The following is an 18827-nucleotide window of genomic DNA, read 5'->3' as shown; positions in this document are numbered from 1 at the left end:
GTGGGGCTGGTGGCAGGAGGCGGCGGGAGGGCCCGGAGCGGCTGCGGGCTGGCAGGGGCCTGGTGCTGAGCGCTGGGAGGGAGCGGGTTAAATGGCGGGGGTGACTGGGGAAGTGGGGACGGAGCTGGAGGGAACGTGGGGGGAAAGCGGAGCCTTGGGAGTGAGAAACAGTCAGTTCCTCAGGGTCACCGGAGGCCCAGCGCTTGGAGACGTGACGTGGGCGTTCCAGGTGATGGGAATTGGCGTGGTGTGGTCTGGGAGAGGGAAGGCGGTGGGGGAATGGGAGAGCGGTGTGACTGGAAGAGGACGCTGGTGTTTTCCTGTAGCTCCCGTGGGAAGGATGTGGAGAAATCGCCTGGACTTGCAATGATGGTTGCTTGGAAAGGCTTCTTTTTTTTTAATGATAGGGTGTTGAAATAGATGCAGCTTTTTAAAGACCGTTGGATAAGATACCTTTTGGAGTAGTCAAAGTTGGAGCTTGCTCCCTCTTCCTGATAAGGAGCTTTATCCTCTAATCATCTTCCTACAAGAGCTGCAAGGTACTGTCTTTGAGCATTCAAGGGCAGACAGAGTCCCAGGTGGAATATGATCCAATGCCCTGCTGCACTGGATGTGGGGTTGGATGGTGTCCACACCCCCTGCCTTTCACAGCACAAAGTGTGTTGACCTCAAAAGCATCTACACCGTTCCCTCCTATGCAGCTGGTGGTCCCTGGGTCTCAGTAGCACAGTCCTGTTGTCAAACCAAAGCCAAAATAAAAATGTCAAAAGCTTTGTGTGGGAGCTCAGATTAAGCTTCTCATAAACCACTGGTTCTGCACTTGCAGCACAACTTGTTTTGATGATGTTTGAGTGCAAAGAGTTAGACTGGGGAACCTCTGAAGCTCTCTTCTAACCTGATGTATCTATTTGCCTTTTCAAAATGTGTTACTAATGGAGAAGTCCTGGTAGAAGTGGGAATTATTCCTCAGGCCTTCATCAGGTGCTGTGAAAAGGCAGAACACCAAGATGCTGATTGCCTGAATCAGCTCCTGGTTTGAAGGTGAGCAACAGCTGGTAAACAGGAGCATGAAGGACCTGAATGGGTCCAACAAAACAGCTCAGTGAGATCACACACAACTTCTGAAGGTGTTTATTTTATTGCCACTACATGGGACTTGGGAAGAGAAATTGAAGGAACTTGATGATACAACTTTCTGGTGGTAACTTTGCTGTGTTACAATGTTTTGTATACAGGTATGGCTTGTATTTCATTGCCTACATATTTGCTAACTTTTATCTCTGTTACTACAAGAGTGCTTTACTTCCATAGTTAATTGCTGAGTGTTTGTTTCAGGTATAACTTGGGTGCTGGTGTATCGAACAGACAAGTACAAGAGGTTAAAGGCTGAAGTGGAGAAGCAGAGCAAGAAATGTAAGTCCTTTTCAGACATTAGAGAACCTGTCTTGCTGCTCCTGTTACACCCTCCCTCAGCAGATGTCCAATTCAATAGTCTGCCCTCTGAGAAATTCCTGCTGCCCCTTATGCTGCAGCAGAGAACTTTCTTGGATTTCCTAGGAGCCTAATTTTACAAGTTATGCAAATCCATACTAGAGGGCTTTATTTCTGTCCATAATTCTTGGCTTTTGCTGAAAGGGAGGTTTGTACCAAGACATGTTGAATTGTCTGAATCACCTCCTGATGAAGGACAGGAGGGAGTAAGAGATCAGTACTGACATATTTTTTGTTTTCTTAACACGAGTAGCCTGTCTTTAGATTCTTTTAAGTGCCTGAAATAAGTGTGAAGATGCATTTTCTGCTTTTCAAGAATTTGAGATCAGTAGTAAGAAAGAACTAGGGTTGAATAATGAGTAACATTATACATGAAGAGTGAAACTGGTGATTAATGAGGGGGATGAGTAAAGATAAAGTCATGGCAGAAAGGTCTGAACTACCAGCTGATATAAAAATAAATTATATTAGTGTGAACTGGGAACAAATACAATTGATTAGGAAAAATGTCTCAGGTTATTTCCATAGAGAGGAGACCTGAGAGAGGCTGACCACAGGATGTAGGAGGAAGGGAAAAGGGAGCTCAAGTTGAGCAGCTGGAAGATAAACATCAGATATTAAGAGGAATGGTGAGCAGGAGGGTCTGAGCATGGAGTGTTTCAATGGACCTGTCTGTATTAGAAGCCAGGGAGCAGAGGGAAGAATTCAAACTCAGCTGCATGCTCCCTACACAAGTTGCAGCAGTAAGAGACATTACACAACAATTGAGGCCAAACCTGAGCTGGTTTTACCTTACAAACATTTCACCACCATGTCAGTGCTCTTAGTGCATGGCAGACCAGCATGATCCAAGCATTCTCTTTCCAGTCTAGCTTATTCAGCCTTCCCCTGGGCAAAATAAACTGAAGGGCTGAAGGATAGTCATGCTTGTGTCACAGCTCCTCAATTAGGGGCTTTTGTCATCAGGGCAGTATCAGATGGGGATTGCAGCTCTGCCTGCCTCATTTTAATCTCACTTGGCTGTCAGAAATGTGGAGGGTAGAATTAGCCCTGGAAGATCAAGCTGGAGCAGTAGTTGAAACAGCTGAAAACTTGGAGTTAATGTCCTGGTGTGTTTGTGCTGTGGAACTCGGAAAGCAGTTAGCAGGGCTTACTCTCTGGGGCTTAATGATTGCTGTAAGAGTTTAATGCTGTTTGTTTTTATAGCCCTCCTGGTATCTAGGCTATAGTCTGTGAAGGGGAAGATGTGAGGTTCATGCATCTCAATTAGTTTCTAACATTGTTTGATTTCCCCACCCCTAACAACAACCACAAAAAGTACAACTGCATTAGGAGTCACTAGAAATCCAGCTTTGCTTTTTTTTTCCCCCTCCTGTGATAAGGATAGCTGGCTGACCTGCTGGTTTACAGACAACTTGCAAAGTGGACCACTTGAGCCACACCTTTCACTGTTGTCTAACACATCTGAAACAGGAAAAAACACATTTGAGACCTTTAAGCTCTCCCACGGGAGCCCTAGCAATCCTAAGCATTTGCAAAAACAAGTGGGCCAAGTAGTGTTGCTTGAGTAGACATTGTTACTGAGTTTCATCCTGCAGAATTGTCTGAGGCTGCTGCAGAGGTGGCAGTGAGTGTTCTGGGGTAAATGTCATGGTAAATTTGCAAGGCTGAAGGCCAGCTCTTAGAACTGCTGCTGTGTCATTGTGTGTGTTCCCAGGGACAGGCTTGTGAGGCTGCCTGGCTGTTACTTGTTGGGCTGGAACCAGAAGGGAAGTGGAGCTGTGGAGTATGTTAGGTTGGCATGAGGCTCAACAGCACTGTCTGGAGTGAAGCTGGGCTCTGGAGGAGCCCTTGTGTTAGGGCTGTGAGCAGTAAGTAGGCCTGAAAAGTTCTCCAATTTAGAGTTGGGGGCTGTGGGGTTCTGAGGACTAGGGTTGGCATGGACTGATCAGGATGCTTCAGCTGGATTTAGCATAAGGAAGGTTATGGAGAGAGCATGATGTGAGCACTGGGTGGGTTGTGTCATCTGGCACCTCTTCCCAGCATTCCCTTTGATCAGACTTCCCTGTTTTTCCCTTGTGCTAGCCTGCCTACGAGAGATCTGCTGGTTCTTTGGAACAACAATTGTGTTACTACATCACCACAGAGGAAAACATACCCAGCTGTCTTGTCTGGGCTAGTGTGGTTTTCTTTGCAGGTGTGACCAACTATCGTATCACAGGCATTTCAGAAGCCAACACTTCAAATCCTTGTCTGACTTTAGAGGCTGGCTCTCTCAGTTTTACCCATGGTTTGAAATTAGGGCTAGATTTGTGCTCAGCTTGTTCTTCACAGGGAAGAAGAATCCTAAAGCTCAGAGCTCTAAGCTGGCTCGTCAGCTAACTAAACAAGGAGCCGAGCCTATTCATTGCTAGAGTAGGTATGGTCCAGATAACACAGAATGAAAAGAGGCTGCTATCTCTTAGACCTTAGCCATGCTTCATCATCCTCACCTCTTGTAGTCCTCTTGTTACAGGTCTTAAATGACAATGTCTCTTACTTCCTGGAAGAGCTTTTTGCTGTCAGAGGAAGAGTGTGTTTAGATGAACAGCCCATTTACTGTGTTACAAGTTCACTGTGCTGGCTTTATGTCAGCTTTTTTTATCTCTGCCTTGGCAGTTGTTTGCAGATGCTTGGTAAGTGTGTCTGATTTGGAGGGCTAGTAACTTTGAGCTTAGGCTGCTACTTTAAGATACTGGAGAATTTTCAGTACTAATTAATTGAAGAACAGAGAGGCTGTGGCTGACTGCTTGGGCAGCATTTCCCCTGAGAATGCTTGTCTGTGAAGAAGGGATGTGTGAGAACACAGGCTTTCCTGTATTCTGCTTCCCACTGCAGATAATTGGGAGCAGAGCTGGCCACAAAGCTCTTTTCATTGCACTTGCTGAATCAAAAGTACTGTCTAGTACTAATGACAAATCAGCAAGGGTCATTTGAGCCAAAACTGTCCCTAGACTGCTCAATTAACAGTGTAATGGGCTCTTGACAGTTTGAAGTTAACCCTTTTAGTATTCCTATATCTCATCCAGGGTTTGGATGTGTTTTGGTTTTTTTTAATTTAATAAATGTTCAATGGGTGCTTGTAACTTTGGTGGTTACCAAAATGGTGTAACCTTTGGTGGTTTGTAACTTCTTGATTCTGAATATGTTCTTAGTTATACCCAGCTTCCTTTTGTGCCCCTGTTCTCTGAAGGAATAACCTGTTTTGTTTGGTATGTGGAAAAGGGGTGCTGGTATCCCTGTGCAGAAATGATGGAATATCTTGCTTTTCACTTGGCAGTGGAAAAGAAGAAAGAAACAATAACTGAATCAGCAGGTCGACAGCAGAAGAAGAAAATAGGTAAGACTGGGAGGGGAGCATGATGCCCCAAGCATGAGGGAAGGTGGGTAAACTTATAGAAGTGGTACTAGAGCTGATTCTTGTCTTGATGACTGGAATGTGAGTACTTTTGCCCTGCTTTCCCAAGGCAGGAGGTATCTGACCTCTCAATGATTTTAGTAAAAAGCAGAGAAGAGCAGCATCACTGAGAGGAGCAGCACTTCTAGTAGAACTGGTTGCCTTTCTCTCTGCTTTGTGCCTTTGTAGCCGTGACTGTTGTTAACTTCTGTTGTCAAAGCTCTTTGCTGCGCTGCACGTTCAGCTTAAAATAGCTTTGTGACTACATGATGGTGATTTTTTAAATCTTTCTCTTTGTTTTTTTTTCTTTCTTATTTGAACACTTCAGATCTGAAGGGGTTTGAAATAAATAGAAGCACTCTTAGAGTTGATTAAAGTTGATTGTAGTTACAGTTGATTAAATTAGTTTTGCTCAATTTTAAGTATTGAGGTTTTTTTGTTCTTTTTCATTGTCAATAAGCTAAAGTCCTTCTGGGTGGAGGTAACTCTGAGCTGTGCAAGAGCAACGTGGCAGATGTTTAATGGACATGTGCTTTGGAAAGTCCTGTTATCTGCAGGACTCTAAAACGTGCAGCAAAGTGCAGTTTAATTATTACAGATACCATGGCAGGAACACTTCTGAGAGCTCCTGGGAGTTGGTTTCCTCATTCCTCTGTAACGCCAGGTAGCTGGATTAGTCATTTGATCTGTACAAAGCTTTGGAATAATGATAAAAATATCTTCAAACAGTTCTTCCTAGGTATAAAAACCTGTTATCGTTAGACTCCAGAAGGGACAGGAGCCAAAACTCTTCCTCTTGTGCATTTTCAGTTCTTAATCTTGAATAACCCCTGCAGGGGATAACATACTACTTGGTGGATAAGGCAACTTTCTAACATTAGGTGCTGTTGTTTCATATGGTTGCTTTTGAATGTGTGGCAATGACTTTTTCTTGCAGGGCACCATCCAAGCTATGTTCTTAGCAGAGAATATTTTGCTTGTGCTTGGATTAAACTAATAAACAATAGAATCTGAGGAATTCAGATGCTTGATCAGTTTGTTGTGTTTTTTTATATGCTGAAATAATCTTGTTTTGCAAATGAAAAACAAAGCACAAAGGGACTAAGAAAAGAACTTAGGAAATGACCACTGATTTTGTTTGCTGTGGTGCTTGCTGGCCAAGCCTAAGATACCAAGACTGACTTATTTTTATTTTTTCTTGCAAGTGCTGCATAACTTCAGTGTCTCATTTGTTTTCAGGCTGAATTTCAGCTGAATCCTCAGTGTTTCTAAAAAACTGGGCCCTAAATGTCAAGAAAATGCCTTGCATTAACTGCTTTTAAAATCTTTGATCCCAGTGACTTACTGGGTGTGAAATCATTCTGCAAGATGTAGAATGGTTTTAACAGCAACTTGAACTTGTGCTGAAGTTTCTACCATTCAGGTTAAGTAATAAAATAATGAGGTGAGGCTTTACAGATAAGTCCAGCCATGGTATAGACCTGCCCCAGTTGCCATCTGTTTTGTGCACAGAATAAGGCAGGAGATGTGGGGAGGAGTGATTATTTGGCTCTGTAAGAGATGCATTGTGTGTGCACAAAGAGGTAGGGGGAAAGTTGAATGGGAAGGCTTAATTTGGAGCTTCCTACTTGTCAAACTTTTTATTAAGTATAAAGTGAATGAGTCAGGTTGTGTCTAAATGACCTTTCACACTGCTCAGACAGCACACCTTTCACATCATGGTGCAGCCTCCTGTCATTTTGGCTTAAGGAGTGTGTTTGCTACTGCCTTTTGTGTCCTTCTGGCCCTAGAAGAAAAAACAGTGATATTCCCAGCAGTCCAGATGAGTGCTGGGTAGTCAGCAAAACAAAATTGCACCAAAAAAACACACCAAAAGAAAACAAAAGAAACCCCAGTGCTGGCAAATAAGATTAATGCTGTATCCCTGGATCCTTGTGGTTTCTGTTCCGAAAAGCAGAACAAGATGATTTTGGATTCCAGGGTGCTGCTTGTTGACCCAGAACTCTTTCTCTATTCTCTATTGGACTGTATAGCAAAGTACTTAAGTGCTGCTTATGTGTGGGCAGGAACAAACCTTTTATGTTAGGTAGGACATCCAGAGCCCATTTGAGGCTGTAAAAATAGGTGAGAAACTGGTCAGGTATATTGAGGGACCAGGGCTTTATTCTGTATCTCTATGTAACCTTTAGCCTGTCTAAATAGATGGTTAGTTATGTAGCAGAGGGGAAAAAACAACTATTTGTGCCAAATGTGATTCCTGAAGAACTCGCCTGTGGTTGCTGAAATGTCCTAGAACAAAACTCTCCACCTGGGTCAGGAAGCAGGTGTCTGGAAAGTTCCTGCCAGAGGAGTTGGGAGTAGTTGAAAATAGCAATGAGGATTCTAAGAAATCAGATAGGGGTCTTGCTGGTGCTTCTCATAACACTTATTGCAAGTCCCTGTATTTAGCAGGGCCTTGGAAGAGAAGTGTTGAGCTTCTGTGCCATGAGCCTCTTGCACTGAAACTTCAGCAAGGATCCACTGGGCAACTCCCATGCTGGATAGTCCTGGACAGTCCTTCTGTTCCTCATTTCCTTTGCTCACACTGTTCTTTTGATATTCCTTCATTGTCCACATCCTTAGTTCACTAGATGTTGGTTTCAAACCCTGAGGCTGCCCCTCTGGATCTACAGTCTGAGAGAAGCACAGTGGACAAGGGACGATGGGGATGTGGGACGAGAAAGGTGACAGGTGGTGGATAATGCTCAAGGCCAGAGCAGCCCTCCAAAAAGGGCCATGGAAAATGCCCTCCTGGAAAATTGGACATCTTTGAAGTTTGTGATGACTTATGGACAGACTAAATTTCCAAAGCAGTATTTTGAAGTATTCTCTGTAAACCATAGTAATACACAAGTTGCTGAAATTTATGTAGAAAACATCTTTCCTCTTTGGAGAGTCCTTTAGTTGTGACAAAGGTCCACAATTCATTATGAAGACCAGCAGGGTGTTAACCTTGCTGAGGTGCAGCTCCCTGCTCTGTGAGTGGTTTCAGAGTCCCTTCTGGCACTTCCAAAATGAAATCCTTATATAATAAATTTAAAACAGGGAGCCTGGTGTGCAGCGAATTGAAACCGCTCTCTTTCAGAAGTGTGATATAGAGGCACTGTCTTTGTTTTCTCGCAACGTTGCTCATGCTACTGTGTCAGTTGGTTGAGTTAGCAAATTTGACATTCTGTGCATTTCTTTCCAAAGTGCTGAACGTGTGATTTTAGCCTCCTCCTCTTTTGTGCCTGCTTTGCTGCATGTCACTGTGATGGAGAAGCAGTTGGCTATCTACAGTTTTTCACTTTATTCTGTCTGGCATAGAGAGCTGGAGTTGGTTTTGGAAGTGTTACTTGTTTGGAGAGCTAAGAAGGTTAAGTCTTCCTGGAAATGAAAACACTCTGGTTTCTAGGTTGGTATAACTGATTATAACTGTTGATGTTTTTCTTCCCAGAGAGACAAGAAGAGAAACTCAAGAATAACAACAGAGACTTGTCAATGGTAAGAAAATTAAAGCCAGTTCTAGACTGCTGAAGGTTTCAGTCAGTTTTTCAATAGAAAAGCTGTTCAACTGGCAAAAATAGTGGCTTTTCCTCCTGACATGTCCTTCTGGAATATCTCTAATAACTGCAGATTTTTATATGAGCCAGAGAGTTCTCCAGCAGTTACTGCCTCATCTCATGCCCTGCCTTAGCTTTTTTCATCTTTATAAGCCTCCATGATGTTTTTAAAGTAGAGTGCATTTATCTGCCTTCCTCTTGTAAGTTCTGTCTACATAATGATCCCCTGCTGAATAGCTGTGTAGGCTGAAGGATTAAAAACAACCTGTAGAAGGTAACAGGACGATTCTTGAGCACTTTTCCCCCCCCTCCCCCCCCCCCGAAGCAGCTCCTCACATCAGTGGGTCCATTCTGTGGCTGCCTTTGCACCCAGCTGTTGACTAGACTCCTCTTTGGGAGTTCCCTGGTCACTTTTGCAATCCCTCTGGCCTTCTGGGACATCTCTTTTCCCTTCTAGATTCCAGTGATACTGTACAAAGTCTGTTCTTAAGGGTGTGAGCCCATAATCCTTCAATGTAGGCCTGTTGTTTTGATTATCTTTCTGCTTGCAGGTTCGGATGAAATCCATGTTTGCCATTGGCTTCTGTTTCACTGCCTTGATGGGAATGTTTAACTCCATGTAAGTATCAACTTTCTGTGTGTTTTCTTAAATTTTCATGGTGATTATAGTCTCTACCTCCCCTCTCTCACCTGCAGTGCCACAGTGACAGAGTCCCTCCAAGAACCATAACTAACCTGTACAAAAAAATAGATCAATATTTCATGTGAAGATGCAGTTGTTTGGCCACCACATGTGTGCTCTGTTCAAGAGGGAACACTGCATGCTGAAGGCAATTAAATTGCACAAGTTGCATTTCATCTAGACACAACTCTAACATCCTTGTTGCTTGGGAACATCTTTGTTAGGGCAGGCAAGCAGCTACAGCCTTCAGCTTCTTTGGCTTTGCTGTAATGATGTGACCAAAGAATGCTCTTGCAAGCAAAATTGGGTAAGCTCCCTGGCTCTTAGAAATGAGCTGTAATTGCAGAGTTTGTTGTTGCTCTTCTTACACTGATCAGAATCAAGATACCAACAGGTCCAGGCATGGGCTGTAATCTTTCTTTGCTGTCAAAATAGCCTGGGATAGGTCTGGTTTAAAAAAAAAACCAAACAAACCAAAAACACAACAAAAAAACCAACCCAAACTGTTTTTTTTAGGGTCATAGACAGCTTTGTTTCAGAAATGCAGAACTCAAAGACTGCTTGACTTCTAAAAATTGATCTCGAAATGTGAACTTTCTTTTGGCTTTTAAATCTGAGGATGACATGATTAGTATAACCTTTGGAGGCTGCTTAGTATGTGGGCAATATATTTGTCCTGCAAACACTAATTTACGTTCTTGGGCACCAAAACCTTTGGCCTCTGTGCTGGCAGTCCCCAGGATACAGCCAGTTGTTATTTTACTGTAGATCTGTGGGTGGATAAATTGCAAACAGGAGGTAACATAATAACAGAAGTGCCACTGTGTGAACTACTTTTCAGCTTAGTCAGACTTCAGCATCAAGCCTTCTCTGGAATGCTATGAAAATGAGCAGAGGAACACAACACTAAAGGACTTTAAAATTTGGGTACAATTTTGAGTCATTGGTGTCTCATTTCACTGCAGCCCTGAGATGCATTGTGAGTCATGTGCCAAGCATCATAGGGTCTGTGGGGACATTTATAGAGCTGCACCTGAGGCCTTCAAGTGCTTGCAATACAAACACCACTTCTGCTGCCCCTGAAACAAACTGAAAAACAAAGTAAAAAAACCCAACAAACCCACCCTACTCTGTCCACTTTCCTAGGGCAGGAAGTGGCAGTTCAGACTATGCTATGGCTGGCAAGTGTTACAGGACTGTAAGTTCATTAAGAGCTTTAGGAATTTAGTTAAATTATAGTTTGGTTAAATGTTGGTTAACTCTTGTGTGGCTCCTTGTTCCACGGATCTTAACCTAAAAAAATGAGTTCATGGGTTTCTTCTCCTTTAAGACCACCAGATTTATTTGTCTGGCTCTTCTTTTGAGGAGTCCTGCCTGCAAAGACCATTTTACTAGCCACAGAGAAACTTTTGGACATAGCTTTCCTTTAACTGCCTCTTTCTTTAGAGGGAACATGCACATGAAGAGCAGGAGTATCCAGAGACCACAAAAATTGACTGAAATAAGTTTATTGAAAATAGCTGAGACTATGGAATTAAAATCTAAAGATTTGGCTCTATGATCTTTGGAGATAGATGGCCAAGTTTTTGCTCCTGGTCTCAGTACAAGGTAGCTAGTGCATTTGTATGTAGGTAGCATCTTTGGTGGGCTGTACCTGCAGTGTCTGAAGCTGATAGAATGGTTTGATGTCACCTACTGTCATTCTCCTGAGATAGCATAAAGAGCAGCTGCCTGCCTCAGGAGCCCTTCCTGTTCTTGAATGAGTTCATTGCTCTGAGGGAAGAAAGGAGCAGTAATTACATAGGAGTAAGCATGATGTGCTGCTCTTTGGACAAGTACTATGCAGACAGTGCTGCTCTGTGGCTGGGCACCTCACCTTTGCCAAGTGCCAGCTTAGCCAAAATGGAAATGACTGTGATGACTGGCTCTTCTCCTTAGAGTGTCATTAGAAATGGGGCAGCGGCTTAGACCATGCTGGAAGGATATGTGAGTGTCAAGAAGGCTGCTCTAAATCCAAAGAGCAGATTGCTGTGCTGAAGATGAGCAGCTGAATGCCTGTTGTGGCTTAAAAGGGACACTAAGGCAGTGAAATGTGTAGTGGTGGTGGCCTCTGAGCAGATGGGATTTCTCCTGGGAGAGGAATTGGCTTCTGTGTGTCTCAATTTTTCTCTCTTGCCAGAAACTTTATAGTGCAATCAATTCCCTGTTTTGCTCCAGGAGTTGTGCAGTTCAGTAGCCCTTCATGATAGCTGTGAAAACCTGGTGGAATTAAAAACAGGTACCTTGGGGTGTTACTGCTGAAGTACTTGTCACTCTCACAGCTGGAATAACGCAGAATTTTAAGCTTTAGGAATAATGCAGCATTTTAAGCCACTGGGGGATGTTACAGGGAGATAAACATCCGTTCTTAGCACTTTTGCCAAACTGCCTGTGAGATGTAAACAAAGTTGGCGTGTGTTTGAGCTGTAGCTGTGTGAAAGCATCTCCACAGGAAAGAATGCTCATTTAGGATCTCTTGAAACAAGAAACACCTGTTAGAAAATCAGCACATGCAGAGAAAATAACATCCAAATATATACATGCTGATGAGGCATCGTACACACTGACTTCAAAAGGTTGGATCGACTGTCTGGGTTGGGTGAAATCTTTGCAAACTGGCCAGAATTCACACTCTGCCTGATGCCCTGGAATGTGGACCTGGAGGAGTTCCAGGAGCAGGACAGGCTGCTTGGAATATGTGGTATCATCCTGCCTCTGTACTGCCTTAGTCTTCAGAGCTAATGCAGGGAGATTGTTGGTATTGAAAAACATTCTGTTGGGGGTTGTCTTATGCATCCTTCTTGTGCTGGGAGGTGTAGCTGCTCTAGGAAAGGAAAAGGTGCTGTTTAATGTTAATTAAACATTAATGTTTAATGCTCTCCTTTGAAAATGCTCTTTTGCTTAAAGCAGGGAGTCCATCTACTTGCACTATCTGCAATACAGCAGGATTATCGTCTTCCATCTTTTTATTCTAGTGCTGACTGTGTTCTTGCAAGTTATCTGCTAAATTTGATTTTTAAATAAAATGCACCAGTAACCTGCAAAACAGTAACCAAGATTTTATGATCCAACAGCTTGTCCAGCTGATCACTTAAACCACTGTGAAACACTTTGGCTCTGGCTACAGCAAAACTGTTCCTGAGGGAAGGCTGCTTCCCATGTGGAGGGTTTTGTGAGGAGGGGGGTGGGAGGGAATGTGTTTAGTCTCCTTGGTGTAGTGTATGTAGAGATGGGCTGGAGAACGCAGCATGGCTTTCTAGCCTTCTGTATGGTATTACCTGCTCTGATGGCATGTTCAGGGTGCTCACTGGTTCTTTCTGTAGCCAAAGACTCCTCTGCTGTCCCCAGTTGTGATCCAGTGCTCTCTTTTTCCAGATTTGATGGCCGAGTGGTGGCAAAGCTTCCGTTTATCCCCCTCTCCTACATTCAGGGTCTCTCCCACCGCAACCTTCTGGGTGAGGATTACACTGACTGCTCCTTCATCTTCCTCTACATCCTCTGCACAATGTCAATCAGGCAGGTGAGTACACTGCTGTCTTCTCCATGCCTGGAGCAGGGAAAGCACATCCCCATCCATAAAGAGGAATCTACTACTGCAGTCCAGTTTCACACGTATGATCTTTCATGTGTTTGTGGGGTTTTTTCTCTTCATTCCTATGCTTCATGTTCAAAGCAATTCTAGGTTGGGATCATAAAAACAGCTGCTATCCTGAACTGGTGTGGAAGACTTGACAGGAGACCTGCACTAGGACAGAGTTGGCAGTTCCTTCCTTGTGTGTGTGTGTTGGAAAACTTTGTGGATTTCCATACTGACAGATTGTCTCCATCAGAATCCAATCAAAGTACTAATTTTTAGCAATCATGACTTTTGCAGTAATATGAGAAAAGAGAAATGTGGCATCACCAGGGAAAATTTCCCTTGTGGCTTGAGGTTCTATAAAGCTTCAATCAGTCCCTAAATCAGCTAGAAAACTGAGGAAAGAGTTAAGCTTGTTCTTCTGGGGTTTTTGCTGACTGCCTGATTATATATATATATATTTTTTTTTTTTTCTTCAAACTCTTAAGAACTTTCACCTGTCGAGTCTCTCCCACTGTTAGGAGCTGTGAAAGAGAAAGGGGTCTGGCATGATAAGCCAAGAGTAGGCTACACAGGGCTCCCAAGCAAAGCTGGTTAGTCCCATCTTTTGAAAAGAAATGCATCAGGGAGGATGAAGGAAGTGCCTGTTGAGGAAGATTCACTAGCAGCTTAAGTGGCAAAATGGCTGGTGAGGTCAAGTGGGCCTTCTCAGTGCAACCAGAAGTCTACTTTGTCAAATCTCCCCAGAGAGAGCTGAGGATAGGTTAATAGACTCTAGGGGCTGGATGAATGCTGGTGCAACTAGCAGAAAATTATCTGATCTTCTGTATTTATATTTCCTTTTTCTTTGATGCACTTCCTGAATTCTTGCCCCTTTTCTCCTTGGCTGACTTGTTGCTTTTCCTCAGGGAGTGCCAAGGGACTTAGAAAGCCTTAAAGGGAAGTGGTGTGTTATGCCTGCTGCTGTCAGGAGTTTGGATGGGCTTCATGGGACAGCTTAACAGAGAGTTCCTTCAGTCACAAAGTGCATCCTCGTGAGTTGAATTCTCCATAGCCCTCTGCATTGAGTGCTTGGGCTGAAATGGATCTGTGTCTGGTCCTATGTGAGAGCAGATAATGAATTGTAGAATAATTTATGTTGAAAGAGTCACCTGGAGGTCATCTGGCCCACCCCTCACTCCAAGCGAGGGCAGCTTCAAAGTACCAAAGGCCAGGGGCTTCCTCATTCTCTTTGCTGCAAGACAAATCTTGTTTCACTTCCCAGTAGCTGGAGCAGTGTTTGCTGCTTTGAAAGAAAAGAGACCTTTTTAGCTCTTGGTAGCACCTTCTTGAATTCCTAAGGTGCTGTGGTCTGATGCAGTTCCTTCAGGCAGACTTGTCTGGAACTGCTGTGTTACCTGTTGCATGGGAAGTCCCTTCTTTCTGATGTTGCAGATTATTATATGAAGCCACGTAGCAACATCAGGAAGACTTTTTGTGCACCCATTGGGTTGATCAGGGAACTCCCTTGCTGAAAAATCCCCCATGGATTTTTTTGTCTGAAAATGTAATTCCTGTGGTTAGTTCTAGTCCCAGGAATGTCCTGATCTTCCCTATTGCAACATCAGTAGATGTTATGAACTGATTGATGGTCCAGTCTGGTTCTGGGCAGAATGCAGAGCTGTTTGCAGTGGGTTGGGCTTTCAAGAGAAATTTTGGGGAAAAAAAAATTGCCCTTGTGTTTGAGAGTTCATGCTGATGGCCCTTTGGAGGATGGATGTTACTTGATTGCTTTAGAGAAGGGTAGTTTTGCTCGGTGGTGCTAGATTGCAGTCTTCACAGCTTGTCTATGTGATGGTGGTGAGTGGTCAGCTATACCTGCTTTCTCCAGCTGTTAGGCAGCTCAGCTTCTTCCTTCTGGCTACGTGGAGTGAAGGGCAGAGACCAGAAGCTGGGAACTGAAGCTGATTGCTGGCATCCTGCTCTTGGCTTTGTTACTATTTGAAAGAACTTAAGTGATAACAACATTGAGAAGAGGACTTTAAAGTGCTGTGAGAGGCTGGAGAAGAGGAGAAGAAAGTAATAAAGGGCTTAGAATGGTGCTGAGGATTTACTTTTGGTGTTATCAATGACCTTGGAGGTGAAAGCTGTATGATCCTTGGTGTTTGTGTGCAGAAGGGGAAATCTTACCAGGTCAGCTTCTAAATATCTGTTAGCCCCAGGGAGGAGGACCAATGGGAGTTAGTGGGAGTTAATGTCTGGCTTGATGCTGCTAACACAAGAGGAGAAGGAGTGGAGATGTACCAAAAAACAGGGAACAGGTTGTGGACAAACTGAGGAGACTGTACATTTCTCAGCCTTCCCTTAAACCATGGAGCTGCCTGTGAAAGGATCAAAGGCTGGAAGAGAGGTGTCCCTGTGGAGTTCAGAAGTAACGGAGCTCTAGCGTGTGTGAAAATCAGCAACCTGGAGGGAAATGCAGGGGAGTACATGAGGGTGAGGAGGTTAACTGGACGGTGATTAAAATGTCATAGGCAGCAGGAGCATCAGGCAGTCTCTTCATGTGGTCCTCAGGCATGTGGGGATGATAAACTCTCCAGACACTGACTGGGAAGCTTGCTGCCTGTGACCTGGCCAGTATCTCCCAAAATAGTCAACTCGCTGTGAGTAACTTCCTTTGCGCTGTTCCCAGCTCTCCCTGGCACGTAAATCCTGTCCCCTAGTTCCTCTTGCCTTCCTGTTTGGAGAGAGGACGGTTGCTGGGAGAGGCCTTCCAAGGGTCCTTGAGCTGTTGGGTTTCATCTGGGAAAGTTTGTGGCTGGGCTGGGCGGGAGGTATAATGTCAGGGTTACATCCTCTGTCCCCCCTCCTGTTGCTGAGCTCCCAGCCTTCACCTGTGCTCTTTGTGGAGAGGAATAAGCTGCTCTTCCTCAGGCAGTTGCTGGTCTTCATTTCCTTTTCACATGCCTGAGCTGTAGATAGGCTGCTTCTCTCTGAAACCTGGTCCCAGTGGGAAAGGGAGCCAGCAGTTATCTCTACTGCCAGGAGTGTGCTTTCCCACATGGCCTGATCTCAGGGCAGGGAGCTGCTTGCTGCCTTGTCTTTGAGGTCTTTTCTGCTTTGAAGATAAAAGCAGAAGAAGCTTCTGTCTTTCCTGAAGTTACATGATGAGCATACAGAATAGCTCAGATGAGGAGTTTCCATCCTGAAGTCTTGAGTATTCCCTCCCTGCTCCTGAAGCAGGTCTTGTCTGTGTTGGAAGGAGACTGTGCAGGCTTCCTTGTTCAACCTGGTGCACATCAAACAGGACAGGTTTCTGCTGGTCCTCACCCCAGCCCTGGTGTTTCCAGCTGTTTAAACTTCAGGATCGCTGTCCAGCAGAACTTGTTTTTCAGCTAGCACAGGAGGGTAGCAGCCTTCCACAGTAAGGAGAGGACTCCTATGGAAGGATAATGCTGGATGACAGATAAGCTGCCATTTGTCTTCCTCTTGCAAGTGTTCAAGCAGATGGAGTAAACTTTAGCAACAGGGTTTCCGTCCGTGGGTGCTCTGCTAGGATCTCTCCTCTGCTCCACGGGTGAGCCAGTACAAAGCTGGTGGGATCTCGGTCCTGCCTGCTGCTGACTCTGCAGCACCCTCTGGTGTTGCCCAGTCTGCCCCTCAGCTGCCTTTGTTTTCTCCTTTTGGTCCCTCTCCTGACTAAGGAATAAGTGGCTGATTTACATAGGACTAAACCTGATACAATTCCATTCCAGGTGTACCCCTTCTTTACTTTCATGCTTGTGTATGAAGGCTGCAACCTTCCTTTTCAAAGTCTCCACCTAGAATGATTCCTAATTTTTTTTTTTTAACATTTAGCTACTGTGGAATTACGAAGCTCTGTCTGCCTTTATTTTTTTTCAAATTTGTTTTAATTCCATGATCAGAAAATGAAAGATCTCTCTGACCTTGCTTTCAGACCTATCCTGACAGTTCTTTTGAGAGGGTGCTCAGATTTGAAGAGAAACCTCCTTCCTTCTTCTGTTGCCTCAATAGCTGGTGACATGAGGAGATCACAGTTGTTTTCTTCGTTCCCTCACATGAGTTGTTTCATCAGCACTGCATGAGCAGCACCTTGATCTGTAGTTATTTACAGGGAAGGATGAACTGAAAGAACTGGCTGGTAGTTCTTTGTAGTTGCACTGTTGTCAAATTTAAAAGGAAATGTCACAAGGATCAAGAAAAACATCTCACTTCTAAACATTCTGCTGTGAGTTTCTAGCTGATGCCTGGCTCTGCTACTTAATTCTTAACTTGTTTGTTGTTGTCTACTAAAACACCCTGCTCAGATGCAGATGAGGTCATCTCAGTAGACAGTGTTGGGGTTTTGCTACATATGTCCTGTTATATTGCACATCTCCACCAAACCATTGTTCTATCTGCATCACTAGCATTCATGTTAATTCTGTGCCTAAGCTCCTGACTTGAACTTGGCACACACTCTTGTTGCCATGTTGCTGACCCAAATTCTGTCTGCGTTAGGAGAGCCTTCCTCACCAGCTTACAGACCCTCAGGCTCTGATGGCTGCTGTCAACAGGAGTGTGTGAAGAATGAGGGCTGCTTTGGTTCCACCTGGCAGCAGCTGTTAGGAACCTGCTTCTCTGTGCACTGCAGTTAAATGGCAAAGAAAACTGTCCTGGGTTGCTTTTTAACCAACTTGTGTGCAAATATGTTAAGGAGGTATCTGCCTGCTGGCTGTGTGTGGTGTGGCTGGAGGAGGAAAAGAGCCCTCAGCCAAAATCTGGATTTAGTAATGGAATAGTTTTGGTTGGAAAAGCCCTTTAAGATCATTGAGTCCAACCATTAACCCAGCACTACCAAGGCCACCATGTCCCTCAGCACCACATCTACATGCCGTTCAAATTGCTCAAGGGGTGGTGCCTCCACTTCCCTGGGCAGCCTGTTCCAGGGCCTGATGATGAGGAGGCTCTTGTGGAGGTGGGGAAAGAGGGTCCCAGCTCTTACTGTAGCCAGTGTGGAGGGCTGGTTGGCTCTGTGCTGAGCTTTTTGGAATGTATGGAGATAGAGGTCCAGTGTAGAGCAGCTAGACTGGTAAGGCTGTGTGGGTGAGAACCTGAATCTGTTGAAACCAGTGGGAAAGTTGTAAGCAGAGTTGGGATTTCTACCTCTTTTAGTGTCTCCCTTGTCACAGTCTGACAATACCCTGCTCTTCTATTCTTGTTTTTGCAGAACATCCAGAAGATGCTGGGTCTTGCTCCTTCCCGGGCTGCCACCAAGCAAGCAGGAGGCTTCCTTGGCCCACCACCTCAGGCAGGGAAGTTCTCCTAAAGCACAGATACAGCCTTCACAGGAGGTCTGGCCAGTGCACAGGACTGCCTTTGGGAGGTGTCTGGATGGGATTCTGCACCAGGCTTCATGTGTCCAAAACCAGCCTATGCAGTATTGACCATGAACTTGGAAACATCTTCCATACAGAGTATTCCACCAGTGGCTGTTTGCTCATCAAACCAAGGAAGTTCTCAGAAGATAACTTGACCTTTTTTTTTTTTTTTTTTTCCTCTGGTGTTTCTGAGAAATAAATGGCATGGGCATGTTGATTTAGATGTCTCTTGATTGTGCTGTAGGACAAGTAAGAAATACCTTGATCTAGTGCAGTTGATTTAGTCTGTGACATGGAAATCAACTTGGGGAGTGAGAGGAGGTGACTTGGAAAATTGAGAGCAGTCGTGCTGAGAAGTGACTCTTGCCTTAGACACTCTGGCTGCAGTCTTGTGGAGCAGGGCAGGTTGGTGTGTTTACCTTCCCTTTGCAGAACTTCCAGGTTTCCCGTGGGCTCAGGTGGCTGGAGATGCCACCTGGGCCATCCTGCCCGGGGAGGTCGCAGCGCGCGGGTGTCGGATCCCACCAGCACGGCTAGATCTGATCCCTCCTGATGGCAAACCGCACCCTGGCAGCTCTGGGAGGGCTCTGTCAGCAGCTCTGCCCTCGGCAAACCTGCCACACGGTGGCACTTGGGGCGGGAAGCGTTTGCACATCCAAGG

At 44.7% G+C, this 18827-nt stretch overlaps 1 protein-coding gene across 1 annotated transcript in view; it reads left to right on the top strand.

Annotated features, from left to right (window-relative positions):
* The window catches only part of TMCO1 (transmembrane and coiled-coil domains 1), an 18511-nt gene extending 130 nt beyond the window's left edge, over positions 1-18381 (top strand). Inside the window, exons 2-8 of the mRNA XM_010002341.1 lie at positions 711-734; positions 1324-1413; positions 4811-4870; positions 8403-8449; positions 9060-9127; positions 12605-12749; positions 18016-18381. Of these exons, the coding sequence (XP_010000643.1) occupies positions 711-734; positions 1324-1413; positions 4811-4870; positions 8403-8449; positions 9060-9127; positions 12605-12749; positions 18016-18114 (533 nt within the window). The 3' untranslated portion in view covers positions 18115-18381. The remainder of the gene's footprint in view (positions 1-710; positions 735-1323; positions 1414-4810; positions 4871-8402; positions 8450-9059; positions 9128-12604; positions 12750-18015) is intronic.
* Positions 18382-18827: the final 446 nt, after the last annotated feature.

Source organism: Chaetura pelagica, unplaced genomic scaffold (genome assembly GCF_000747805.2).
Source record: "Chaetura pelagica isolate M959 unplaced genomic scaffold, ChaPel_1.0 scaffold368, whole genome shotgun sequence".
Lineage (NCBI taxonomy): Eukaryota > Metazoa > Chordata > Aves > Apodiformes > Apodidae > Chaetura > Chaetura pelagica.
This window is presented reverse-complemented; position numbering and strand designations above follow the sequence as displayed.